Consider the following 13,691-nt stretch of genomic DNA (forward strand, 5'->3'; position numbering starts at 1 on the left):
AACAAGGACGTTATCGGTTCAAAGTTAGGACGGTTCTCTTGGGCGGAAAAGAAATGGAAGCGCCGGGAAATAATGTCTTCAGGATAGATGAATGCTTTAACTGTCCCGCTTGACGTCTGTTCTCCAAAGCTATAGATTAACTTACACCGCATCACTGTCATTTGTTTATTAATCTCATCATACCTGCTTCTGGAACGTTTTCTAACACTGAAGAAAAGCTAGAATTTGACCATTGAAAAAAAAAGACAACAATCGTCCGATAATTATCGCGTGGACTTGATATTATTGAAAATTCTGTTGACCAACTACCGTGCAAACCTTTTGATGAAAAACGCCAGCTGCAAAGAGAAACCATGAAGCAAAGCGATGCAGTAGCCATTACAAAAATTAAAACGTACAATATAAGGAATGTTAATCACTCGAAGCAAGATGCTTACAATTCTTCTTTTGCACTCGGTTTACTATGCTGAAAAGAAGTTAAAATATCTAAGCGTTTCTTGAATTGATCTTTCTTCTTGTCGGTGATTTTATCCTTTAAGAGTTTTTGAACACGGGCAACTTCACTATCGACGTAATCGACCCCTTTCTCTTTAATCTTCTTCATGATTTTCACGTAGATGTCGCCAGTTGCCTTCTCCTTGTCGTCTGTGCTTTCTTCCAAGACCTTTTCAGCTTTCTGAATGATGTCAGCGTATCCTGAAGTGTCGCTTGCCAAAAGCTCCTCGGCCAGTTTGTCAAACTTCTCAATGCAATTTGGCAAACCTAGACAGAGACAAAGATATCAAATGTGAACTCTTGCTTTCAGATTCCGACTCCCAAAGTCACAGCTTAAAATAAACTTGAAGAAAACTGCACTGTAAATAGCAAGTTGTTTTTTTATATGTACACAGCGGAATATTTAACATTCAATATTGTATATTAAACAATTTGATTATGACCTCGAAATTTCTATCACACACAGATATCTAGAGCGAACAACCTAACTGATTTAGTGTAAATCTACTCTGGGTCGTTCAAACCAACATCTAAATCTTCTTTACAGACACTTTGAAAGCGCAAAATAAGCGACCGCTATTTTGTGTGCAAGAGCACACTACTGCGCTGCTCACTATCTACAACAGAATAGGTAGTGAGTAGCGTATAGCCAACAAGAGAACGGCATTGCATACTAAAGTAGAACATTTGGTTCCCTATTCAATTACTCGACTTTTACTTCTTGTTTTTCAAACAGTATCCATACCTATCCAAAGTCGCGAATTTGTTTTCACAAATTTAGAGAGTTCGTCGGCCTTGATGTCCCCCGTGAAATCAATCGGAGTGTCCTCGTTTTGTTTGAAGAGCTTGTAGACCGGGAAATCTTCCTTGTTGATATTATAACGCTCCCTCAAGTCGTCGTTTTCTTTTTCGCCATATTCTGCAGAATAATGAAAATACTCTTTAAAGTCAACTCCCTTTTCCCTCTCAAAAACCGAAATGTGGAATCGGTCTTTGTTCAGGTGGAGTTTGGAGGGGAGTGTGGGGGAGGGGGGGGGGGGGGAACTCCAAAATAAGTGTAAAGATTTCCTTGAGTCTAATCTCTAAGTACCAATGAAAATACTACTCAACAGAATTCATACTCCAGCATTCTGTCTGGTTGTCCTAACAAATCACCAGTACCCATTCTGCGTGGGTACAATCATAAGAAACCCAGACCACTGTGCTGCAAAGTATGGAATTTCCAACTGGCCTGGAAAAACTTACCAAATAACTTAGTAAGAAATGTTAAGCAACGTTTTACTTGGAACATCAGAACTATTTCGCCCAAATTACTTTTCTCCTAAAATAATTATAATTATAAAAAAGTAGTGGTGGCCTGTAACTTCTACTTGGGGAGGTAAATGATGAATTTACTTTGCACCTAAAGTTTGTTCCACCTGGAACACTGCTGCAGAGATTGTCAGTAACATTCTTACAGGTAAAAAGGTCAGAAGCTCTTTCCAATTGGGGTCCTCATTTTTCTGTCCATAACAAAAAAATATATTTGCTCCTTTAAATTCTAAAAGGAAAACAACATAACAGGCCACCCAACTCTTTAACCAATGTGCTGCCCTCAAAACAACATTCAGTTCATATCATAACACTAAAATCCAGTTGACTTCACAAAACTGGAACAACAGCATCCAGCCATTTATTTAAAATTATCTTACATTGGTAACTCACACTACATATGTGTCACAAATTAGGATATAATTCTGAGAACAGAAACTGTTAATGTATGATGAAAATGATGACCAGTAGAATGATCCTACAGGAGAAGAAACATTTATTTAAAAGAGAAAATACCATTGAAAATTAATGAAAAATGAATAGTTGAATTTGTGGTTGGTTTGAGTACCTGACACTCCAACCTCTGCCACCAGAAGATCAGGCTGTGATGAGGATTTCTCGGCAAACTTTTTGAATTCATCCTCTTTTTCTCCATATGCATACTGTTTGTCAAACTTAACAAGCACTGCTTTGTGTTTGCCAATGACCTGCCTCGAAGGAAAGTTAAATAAGAAATAAAATTTACTTTTTCATACTATGTTCATAAATTGATTTAACTGAGTGAGCTTGACTTCCTTCCAAACATTAAGTAGTTTATTGCATTACAGCGGAATGCTAACCCTGACATTTTGAACCGGGAAAGGAACCCTTTACAGCACTCCAAGCTCAAGGTTTCACCTGTTTCTAAAATTTATTCGCCAATTGTTTTATCGTTTGTCATGGGGACCAAAATGGTCACAGCTTTGAGGGCTGCTGTGTAATAGAACCCAACATAACAAAACCATTGTTTTAAAAGAGTGACTGTATCAAGGTGACATAATATTATGAGTGATTCCTATGTTGCCTTGTTAAAGTCAGTCTTTGCCTTGAACATGTTATTACAACATCAAAACAATAATTTTATATTTTTGCAGAAGTCTTTTAGCAAATCAATCAATCAATCAATCAATCAATCAATCAATCAATCAATCAATCAATCAATCAGTCAGTCAGTCAGTCAGTCAGTCAATCATCATCATCATTTTATTTCTAGATAAAATCTACATTTCACAGTTGGACTGGCCCACGAATAGCTATGCTAGTCTACGCAGGCTAGTCTATCAATAGTTACAAATGATTTATTATCATTATTACTTTTATTACTATTATAGAAAAATAGAGAGTTAGAAAAAAAAGTGAATAAAATAAAAAGAAAAAGTGGGAAAAGAATGTGATTTAATAGATAACATATTTTTTGTTTGTTTGTTTGATTGTTGGTTGGTTTTTTTTTACTACTGCTACTGACATTTTAATTTCAATCAATCAATCAATCAATCAATCAAGCGATCGATCGATCAATCAATCGATCAATCTTGAAATCAATCAATCAAATGTTTAACACTATTTATTACATGGAAAACTGGTCCAAGATGAAAAGGAGACTTCTGATTGGTTCCCTGAGTGATCTGGATTTTGCAACAAGGACCACTAAGAGCACCACTTATGAATAGTATTAGTTCCCGTAAAATGCCTTTTCAAATATCGCACAAAAGAAAACAATTTGTTGTTAAGTAGAACTCTTTTTGGCTTTGCATAATTTGGCAGAAAGCGACCAACAAAATGAAAATAAATGCTAAACTTTCGCACAAGTGTGTATTACATTTGTCAAGAATGGATCATTGGGGAGCATTAATTTATCATCAGAGTTTTAAAACAGCCATCATAACATACTTAATTGATCTAGCTTGTTCTGTAGAGAGGAATTAATATTGGTCAAGTTCTTTCCTAACAAGTTTTTTGGACTGAGCTGCCATTTGCAAAAAAAAAAAGAACATGAGCAATATCTTCCCAACATGGACCTCACACTATAGGTAGGTCAATAATCTATTGAAAAAGACAGTAAATTTTCTGACCACAGCTTATGACATAAATCTATGCTTCCCAAGGCTTGTGTATTGTGAAATCTATGTCACTTTATCCTATGAAATAATTATCAGCCAAAGCAAGATATAACTATGGCAAGATTTTGGTCATTTGGCCCAAATTTGTTATAAAAGGGTGTTATGAAGGGGTGTTATAATGACCCTCCATTATAAATGAACATACTTGAATATACCCTGTCCCTTGCTATAACCTGATGTTTCTAAACATTGTCAGACTTCGGAAAAAAATGCTCTTTGCACGCACAGTTCATTCTTTATCACAGAGATGTCTACTGAGATTGGTTTACATTAGTATGTAGCATTTTCTGTTACTTGCATGATAACAGAAATATTGTAGTGAACTGAGTTTGCAAGGATTATACTTCAGCACTGTTTGGTGTACATGGTGCATTACATTATTTTCGATCATAATAATCAGAAATAATCTCAGTAAGATTGAAACTGAAATTTTCAGTTTCAATCTTACTGAGATCTGAGATCCAAATTGCAGATAAAATTATTTTGTAACTACTAAGCCACTTAAATTTGCAAAATATGTAAATTAGTCAAGTTCAAGCTTATCTAACAGCTGATAATTTTCAGATCCACGGTCTTCAAAATGAAAGCTTTGAAACAGCAAATTTGTTTTCAAAATTTTCAAATTTCCATAAAATAAAGTACATGTAATTAAAGCACAATAGGCTACGTTCTGATTGCTTTTCAGCAACGTAAAAGGTTGATAGAAATAATTTCCTGCAGATGTCAAAGTTAACCAATCAGAGGGAAGCACGTTGTTATCATTTACAGTGTAACCGGCGCTCAGCACGTGGCCAAACTACAGTACACATGAACAATTGTAAAACTGTGATTCTTTTCTTCGTTTATATGGTGAAGTTTTATTTTGATATTGCAGATTTGAAGGCAAAGATTTGCAAACCTGATCAGTTGGGTCATTTGTGCATGCCTGATCTCATAAGATCTACGCTCCATTGAAGAACAAGTCTTAAATCGATATCAAGGAAGTGGAACAACCATTTTAAGAAATACCTTGTCGAAAGTTAGAGTATCCAGAGGCACCGCTCCCCTAGCTGTTCCTTCCACTTTGAGGATAGCGAAAATCGCTAATACGATCGCTGAAATCAACCCAGTAAAGGCCATTGTGGCGATTGCCTCCTCTGTTACTCCACTGGACAGTCTCCTGCACGAAGCACGAATGTATTGAGTATTCAGGCGCATTAGTCAGCGGACAAAATGATGCAGCGGCACGTACGTGGTGTAACTATCATACAGCTTGATTGCCGAATGTCATGTCACGCGTCACGAATGAAATGAACAAACTACTATAAAAGTGAAAAGTCAAGCAGATCCCTAGGAAGTTGTCCTCTTTAACAGTGAGAAAGGTGGAAAAAAATTCTTAACTTTTTCGGAATGTATTGCTATAAAAGCTAGCGCTGTCGAGACATTCTTATTTGTGGAATTATGGAGGCGAAGATGAGGTGTCACGCACAGATCGTTGCGTGACTACAGCATCGTGACCTAAACGACGATGAATGATACCTTTCTTCTTGACCGTTGACCTATTTTCTACGAAATGAAGTAGCCCGATGAAATGGTAATATTGGACAAAACGCTCGCTTGACTGAAATCGCCGAAACATTTGATTACTGAAGTGTTCTGGAATTACGCAATCCAGCAACATAAGAATGACTGAAGATATAAAACAATTGTCATTCGGCTGGCTGAGATTTCGTCCACCATGGCTACAGTTCCTCAACACTCCAAAATGGTTCTTGTTCTTCTTGAGTCAGTATTTCTTCACTCAGAGTATCGTTGTTAATGGAGTATATCCAGGTTCCATCAGCACTCTAGAGAAGCGGTTTGGTTTCTCCAGGTTAGTCCCAGAACGTGCTCTACGTTGTTCATGAGGTAGTTGTACGCCCTTGTACGTAACAAGGCAGTAAATCTTACGCTTGTTTAGTTTTGATTAGCGCTGGAAAAAGAGGGCAAAACGATCTGTAAGCTGTATGCAATAATAATATTACAATAATAAACGGTACCTGTAAAGTCTGAAATCTCTCTCATGACTGATTATGACTCATGAAAGTCACTTACTTTTGATTCTAATCACAACAGTGCGCGCCTACGTTACAGAGCGGAGGCAAAACATTTTCCGCATTTTCCGCATAGATGATTTGTTAATGAATAATTGCTATTAAACGAGAAACAAAATTAACACACAGGGTCAAAAATCTTTTTCAAGATAAATTCTCTAAGGATTTCTTCATGGTAAATTCTGACTTGCATGGTGTAAATTACAAAGGAAAACAGTACTTTAGGCGGTTGCTTTCTGTAATAACAGCTATGCACACTGTATTTTAAACAATTTAAATTTATGGACTTGACAACTATTCAGCCGCTAACTCTTTTATTGTTTTTTGCGTCTGATATTTCCGTATGAACATCAGTGTGGAACCTATTCATAATTTCTTTTAGCAAGAGTTTTTTCAATTCAACTTTACAAAAAGTGTTCATTCAGCTGTGTTGCTTTTCTGCTGTTTTGTAGTAAAACAGCCCGTTTAAGAAGATTGTAACCATGGAGCTTGCGACTGCAGAAACAGGATACTTACATGTATACCACTCTTTTTGTAACAAAATATTAATAACAACTTAAAAGCGCACACATCAAACGTAAAATTAACAACTTGTTCATTCATCGAGTACTGATGCACGCAAGAGGGCAGCAGAGAGCAACTCTAGCTTTTTCAGTGAGCGCTTTCCAGATTTCACAAGAGCATGATAACTCGATGATGCACAGCTAAAAGCATGAATCCGAGTTGTTTTCCGACATTGCTAATGGAAAAATGTCCCCCGCGTAGACTACGAGTAGTCCCTCTTTCGCTTAGTCCGTCGAGCGAGACCGTGGGTGCTTTCCATTATGCCAAAGATTCTGGAAATTTCGGTCGGAATTCAAATGGAAACGTCCGTTTCGGTTTCTTCTGACCGGAATATTCAGGATCACCTCTGGAGGTGGTCAGCTTATTTCGGTTGGAATATTCCGACCGAAATTGGCCGTTCCATTTTTTACAAACCGGTTCTTTGCCCTAATTAGGGAATTCGGAAAAGGAATAAAAAGTGGCAAGAGCCATTGCTTTTGGTTGGTCCGGTTTAATCGGAAAACGTCGTCCCATTTTCTTCGGGTATTCTCACTGATTCTCTTACCGGTCGGTTTGGGATAATGGAAAGCACCCCGCAAATAAACCGCGAGGGAAAAATGGCCGCGTGAAATCCTGGGGGCGACATGCGCGCGAAAGGAGGGGAAACAAGGAGAATATTTTCCATAGTACTCACTATAGACAAAATACAAAGCTTAGCAATGATTGCTGACCATTATGTTGAAAACTATACTTGACTACAGTTACATGATGGGAATGGTGACCAGCAGTTACGACGTAGCAGCCATGATCTTAACTCCGCTGATAAGCTACATCGGAGGCTCACGAAAGAAGCCAGTGTTCTGTTCTTGGGGTGTGTGCACAATGGGTGTTGGTTTCTTTATTTTCATCCTGCCTCACTTTGTCTCTCCACCTTACGAAGCAGGTATGTCCATTTGAAGTGGTCACCAAAAGAAAAAGAATTCTAGAAAATACTAAAGGCGTGTGTATGTCTTCTTCCTCTTCACCAATAAGGTGTCTTCACGAATGCCATTGTGAGTGACTCAGGACTTTGCGTCGCAAATCGCACTGATTTTGGCGGGAAAAGTGATTGCAAAGAAGAAACCACCGGCGGTAATACTCTTTACTACGCGCTGTTCATTCTGGGAATGGTTGTAGCAGGCGCCGGTTGCACTCCTATGATCGCTTTGGGCGTTCCATATATGGACGAAAACGTCAGCGCCAAAGTGTCGCCTATGTACGTGGGTATATTTTTGGCCTGTGGAATTGCTGGTTAGTTGTCATAGTGACTCAATTGAAGCCTTTGTTAATGCATAATGACTTTTCTGTCTTCAGCGCGTCTTCAACTGAACAAATCGTACGATTATATTAAAACGATACTTATAAAACAATTACATATATAGTCATTATTCTAAATATTATATGACTAATTCAACTGGGGTTTCCAAGAGTCTCTAAGAGTCACCAAGCTAAGGTGCTGAGGCTGGAAGAAGAATTTCTTCTCTATCAGCAAATAGTTGTCCACGACACGGAACCAATCAATATATGAGAGAATCAATCGATATGCAGTCGAACACGATGTGTGTTGTCTAAAAGTATACACAATAACTACATTTATGTGATCTGCGTACTGTTTTCAAACGTCCGTCGAACCCCTGGGATTTTATTCTTGCTGTCTTTGTCGCTGAAATAACTATTAATCATAGAAGAAACATTGATGTTTGTAACGGCGCGATTTGTTTCTTTTTGCGTGTATTTTCTTTTCATATCATTTCAGGTGCCGCTGTTGGATTCGTATTGCTCTCAAGCTTTCTGTCAATGTTTGTGGAACTTGGTGTCCAGACCTCGTTAACAATGCAAGATACACGGTGGGTGGGGAACTGGTGGCTAGGGTTTGCCATATTTGGTGCGATCTGCGTGTTTTGGAGCATTTGGCTGTTAGGATTCCCGAAGGAGTTTCCGCCGACCAAGAAACAGCGCGAAATCGAACTCGGCGAGACACTCGGCGAAGATAAACTTTCAGCCAGAGTGGTAGGTTACTTATTTAGAGTGTCAGATGCAGTGAAAGTTTTTTTCTTCCTTGAAAAATAACCCAAAAAAGTGCATGATAAGTGAAATGAACAAAACGTAATTGTTTTCCTTGACAACCAAGTTAGCGTTAGGAGTGTTCTGACGCCTCTCAATAAATCGCCCCCACCCCACCCCCGCACCCTGTCTCCGCTCCCCTCTCCCATATTCCGAGAGGTGAACTTTCAAATACAAACCATCTTCCAACATCAGTGCGTTTTTTTCGACTTTTGAGTTGAGAAGGAGTTGTGATGTTGGTTTAGAGTTAGGCACTTAGCAGATCACAACTGAAAAAAAATCAAAATACGCATCCCGTCCTGCATAAGCGCCCTGTATCAATTTAAAGTTTTGTGTCTACCACGCATGCGTTGATTAAACTGTTTTCGCACGGTAGGGATGAAAAAGCAGTAGAATGACCGGGCCACTCTCACCGTGACTTCATTGGGTATACATACATGTACTCATTACAGACTGTTCTGGCAAAAGGTAGCCCTTTACAAAACAGAGCTGGCATAAGGCAAATATAATCTATTTTATTTTTATTTTCTCGGCATACACACTCTCCTAAAAGCTCGTGTATCTACCGAGAAAGTACAAGTGACTCGTGAGTTGCTCCATAGTATACCCTCGAAAGCACTGCATAACCAGTAGATCTTCTTGCTGGAGATCAAAGGCTCAAATAAGAAATGTCTGGTATTCTCCTCTAGATCAAAAAAGACGAAGTAGCAGAGAAAAGAAGAGAAAAAGCAAGCTACACCAAGTTGAAAGATCTTCCCAAAGCAACAAAGCTGGTGTTTTCACGCCTTCCTTTCGTATTCATCACACTTGGTGTCTGCTTGGAGAATTTTTTTTTCACAGCTGCAACAGCGTTCTTGCCAAAAATCATGCAAACGCAGTTTTATCTGCCACCTGGCAAAGCAGCTCTTTTGTTTGGCGTGATAGCTGTACCTTGTGGATTCTTTGGCAACTTGATAGGTGAGAAATAAAAAGACAGTTTCCAAAATAGCTGGAACTTCTGCCCCAACAGCAAGTGCTCTTATTGGCTACCTTGAGGTCACATGATAATGAGACGGTTTGCCGCCTATATAGTCGCGAGAGTGGCAACATCACCAACTCTCTGACGTCAGAGCGTAACAGTCTGTTTTCAAATCATATATAGTGATGTCTATATGTTGGACTTAATTCTTGATAACTGGTATCTCGAGTATCCAATTAATTTCTTTGACTCGAAACTCAGGAAAATGAAATTCTCAGGAAACAAAGTTTACTGATTCTCTCGGGCCGAGTAGTCAAGTGCTTAAACCTTCAGACGATCTACCATCGAGGATTTAAATTCCGTAGAAAAAGATGCACTTTTTGTTTCTGCTACGGTTCACTGGCTCTTCTTCCAGAACCTCAAAACAACTAAATGGCTCTCTATTGAGCAAGCACAGGAGAATGGCTACTTACAACTAAGTACTGTGATTTCTGTTTCCAGGGGCATATATCAACAAACGCCTAAAACTAAACCTGACTAATTCCGCCAGGATGTGTTTTATTGTTGCTCTATTGGGACTTATGGACTTATCTTTCCTTGCTTCGTTGCCTCCTTCACTCTACCCTAATTCCTTCATTCCATCCTGTTTTCGTTCTTTCCCTCCTTCCTTCCATCCTTCACTTGGACAAATGCTGTCCATGTGCAAGAAGAACGATATGTGTTTAATTTAAGTCACGAATAAAGTATTACCTTAAATTTCATACAGCTCGGGTCCAGTCCTGCTCTCTTCACCATGTAACCAGGCCTGTAACTGTACTGGAGTAAGTTATGTTCCTGTGTGCGGTGGACCGCTGACCTATTTTTCGCCCTGTCATGCTGGCTGTAGTGAGGGGAACGAAACGAACAAGGTATTTCAAGTCATCGTTATGGCGTGCAATATCGCTGTATTTGTTCGTGGTATTTTGTTGACCTCGTTGTTATCTTGTAATCCTTTTCTGTGCTGTTTCCTTTCAGGGCTCCTTTTCTTACTCCAACTGCGCCTGCGTCACTGAAACGGGAAAAACATCAAGAGAAGCGAAGAAAGGCACATGCACTGTTGACTGCGGGCTCAACTTCGCACTCTTTTTGACCATTCTTGCTTTACTTCCGTTTTTGACGTTTCTAAATGACACTCCAGCGACCATAGTGACCCTACGGTTTGTATATCACAGTAGCATTGTTTAGCAAACGTTCAACTAACTTTCACGTGGATAATCTCTTGTTCAAACTCATTATTAATTCATCAATTTTACAGTTTAAACAAAAGAAGCCATAACCGTGAGGGTGTTTCACGATATCGATCTGATCTTAATAAGCATAGATCTTTACCGGATTTTATTGCACCATTTTCTCTTTAGTTTTAGGTTATGGCTAGCGGGTATGGCACAGTGATGAGAGCGCTCGCCTCCCACCAATGTGGCGCGAGTTCGATTCCGGCGCGGTGTCACACGTGGGTTAAATTTGTTGATGGTTCTCGCCTTGCTCCGAAGGCTTTTCTCCGCGTTCTTCGGTCTTCGTACTTCCACAAAAACCAACACTTTAAATTCCAATTCGAAGAATTAAAACAGATTGCATTCGGCAAATTCGAAAACTCTCTGGCTGGCATTTTTAAATTTCTATGAAAGTACTAGTGTCATTTATAATTTTTTTTTACTTCAATTGTGATTCACACTACTTGCAACACTGGAACGTCTACTTACCCAATTTACAACAGTAATACAGCTACTAATTACAGCAGTAATAACTATTTACAACAGTAATACAACTACTTACACTACTTACACTACTTAATACGATGCAATTACAGATGCTACTTACAATACTACAATTTGCATAACTTACTGTACAAAACAATACAATTACTTCTTTAACTTACGATACTAATACTTCAACTACTTACAATACAATACAATACAATACAATACAATACAATACAATACAATACAATACAATACAATACAATACAATACAATACAATACAATACAATACCATTTATAATGTAATTTATAATGCTTAGAAACTGATTCCTTGTTGGTTTGCCAATTCAAACGTACGAGCTCATATAAAGTAACGAAAATAAACACACCGTGCCATCGCCCCTTTAATAAAAATTGTAGGAAAAAACCCAGGGTTTGATGCCCAGTTAATTATTTAGAAATAAATAGGACGAGCAATCGCACAACTTGCGTTTTTTTTTTAACAATTTCAAATTGAGGCACAAAAAGGTTGAATAGCGAGATTAAGGCCCGGGTCAAACGCCGAGCTTCACTTGAGCCTAATTGGTTGAATTGGGTTCGGCTCATGTGAAGTACGGCATTTGAGCCGGACCTAACTATTTTCTTCAGGAGTGTCCCACCCAGTCAACGGTCCTATGCGTTAGGAATCCAGATGGATCTTGTCAGGATTCTGGGGGCCATTCCAGGGCCTATCGCGTTTGGCGCCTTACTGGACAAGACATGCATACTTTGGAACACAAAGTAATTACGCTTTATTTGTGAATTTGCTCTGGAGCAGTTTTCAATTGAGTATCGTAAAAATAAACTACAACCACAGTAATTACTCTGGCAAATCACTAAGGACACAGATAATTCATTAAACCAATGTTGACCAATCAAAACTCGAAGTAAATACGTGAAGCCGACGCGAAGCGCGGGAAAACTGTGTGAGCGAGTCACGATTGCCTTTGGCTAGATGAAAAAGTAGCGCGAGCTGTTTTCAGCCAATCGTGAAGCGTAGTGATTCAAAACCAATTACTTTTTCTAAAAAACTGCTCTAAATGTTCGTCAGAGTAACTATAGGTTGGTTGTCACTAAACATCGTCTTCTCATTAATGGATAATAAATATAAAAGTTAGCTTTACGACAATCTGCCAAGCATTCACATGTAGAGCTGGCGTAAAGAGCTTAAGGTGTCACAGTTCCTTTTAAGGATAGTACGCCCCCCCCCCCTTCCCTCTAGCCTAATACGCGGAAACGTTTTAGCCTTGTAAAGAGCATCTGCCATATCTGCGTGGCTGAAGTTCCTGGGCAGCTGGTTCATATTATTAGTACCTTACTATGAAAGTGTTCGTCTGGAGGTACCGTAATTTATATAAATGCTTTTCAACCAGGGTAGCAATTCTTAGAGCAGGATGCAACAGTGATGTGTCCCTGTTGCGTGACAACCCTTAAAATTGGTTGTTAAGGAATGGTTTTTAATTACAGGTGCGGTAGAAAAGGTCATTGTCTGGAGTACGACCATGATGGACTGGCGCAAGTGATGGTGGGAGTTTTTGCCTCATGTAAATTCATCACCATGGTATGTTTCTTTCTGTCGTGGTTCTTTTGCCTTCGACTTCAAGCCAAAGAAAAGATGAAAGATGTTAACAATAAAAAAGAAGGAGAAGAAGAGGAAGCTAGAGAAGCCCTCACTGAAGCTAGTGGAAAAATATTAATCTATAACCAGGAGACAGCGATGTGAATAAAAAAAAACCAAAAAACAAAACCCCGTGCCTTTAAGTTAGGAAATGAAATATGACCGCACCGCGTCACCCACCAAGTAATTTGAGCTCATGGTCTCAAATTAGTTTTTTGTCAATGATGTTTTCATTAAGTTTAAAACCCTCAAGCTTATATGCTTGTGGCGTCACTGTGTGGTTCAAATCTGGGCCGATTTTGACGAAAAATTTGCACCAAAATTTCCCGTAAATTTCTTGTAAAGATCTACTCATTGAAAGCATAAAATTGTGGATCCCCCCATACATGATATAGTTCACCATCTCTGGTGTGGTTGAAACTTTTTTCTGCAATATATATATGTGTCTCCAATGAGAGGTGTAAAATCAGGTATCGTCTAGGAGTTTGCCTAATATACCAAAGGATTTGGACTTTTTTGGACTTTTTCATTCTCTCTTTTCAAACCATTGTTTGTCAAAACTATCACTTTTTTGGTGGTTGTTGATCCGATTTTGGGGATACAAAGATCAATAGCTTTTAAATCGTATATCATATATGGAAACAGGGGGTCTATTT

At 38.8% G+C, this 13,691-nt stretch overlaps 2 protein-coding genes across 2 annotated transcripts; one reads left to right on the plus strand and one right to left on the minus strand.

Moving 5' to 3' along the window:
* Positions 1-151: 151 nt before the first annotated feature.
* LOC145463076 (endoplasmic reticulum resident protein 29-like) lies at positions 152-5,242 on the minus strand. The gene is made up of 4 exons (XM_081446791.1): positions 4,974-5,242; positions 2,375-2,513; positions 1,241-1,414; positions 152-762 (listed from the first exon to the last, which is right to left on the minus strand). The coding sequence occupies exons 1-4, from the start codon at positions 5,160-5,162 to the stop codon at positions 434-436; spliced, it is 831 nt and encodes a 276-aa protein (XP_081302917.1). The 5' UTR covers positions 5,163-5,242; the 3' UTR covers positions 152-433.
* A 372-nt stretch (positions 5,243-5,614) lies between these two features.
* LOC145463083 (solute carrier organic anion transporter family member 4A1-like) lies at positions 5,615-13,323 on the plus strand. The gene is made up of 10 exons (XM_081446799.1): positions 5,615-5,817; positions 7,342-7,523; positions 7,613-7,870; positions 8,376-8,629; positions 9,373-9,640; positions 10,143-10,286; positions 10,419-10,549; positions 10,656-10,837; positions 12,027-12,158; positions 12,885-13,323. Exons 1-10 carry the CDS (start codon positions 5,630-5,632, stop codon positions 13,138-13,140), a joined length of 1,995 nt encoding a protein of 664 aa, XP_081302925.1. The 5' UTR covers positions 5,615-5,629; the 3' UTR covers positions 13,141-13,323.
* Positions 13,324-13,691: the final 368 nt, after the last annotated feature.

Source organism: Orbicella franksi, chromosome 12 (assembly GCF_964199315.1).
Source record: "Orbicella franksi chromosome 12, jaOrbFran1.1, whole genome shotgun sequence".
NCBI lineage: Eukaryota > Metazoa > Cnidaria > Anthozoa > Scleractinia > Merulinidae > Orbicella > Orbicella franksi.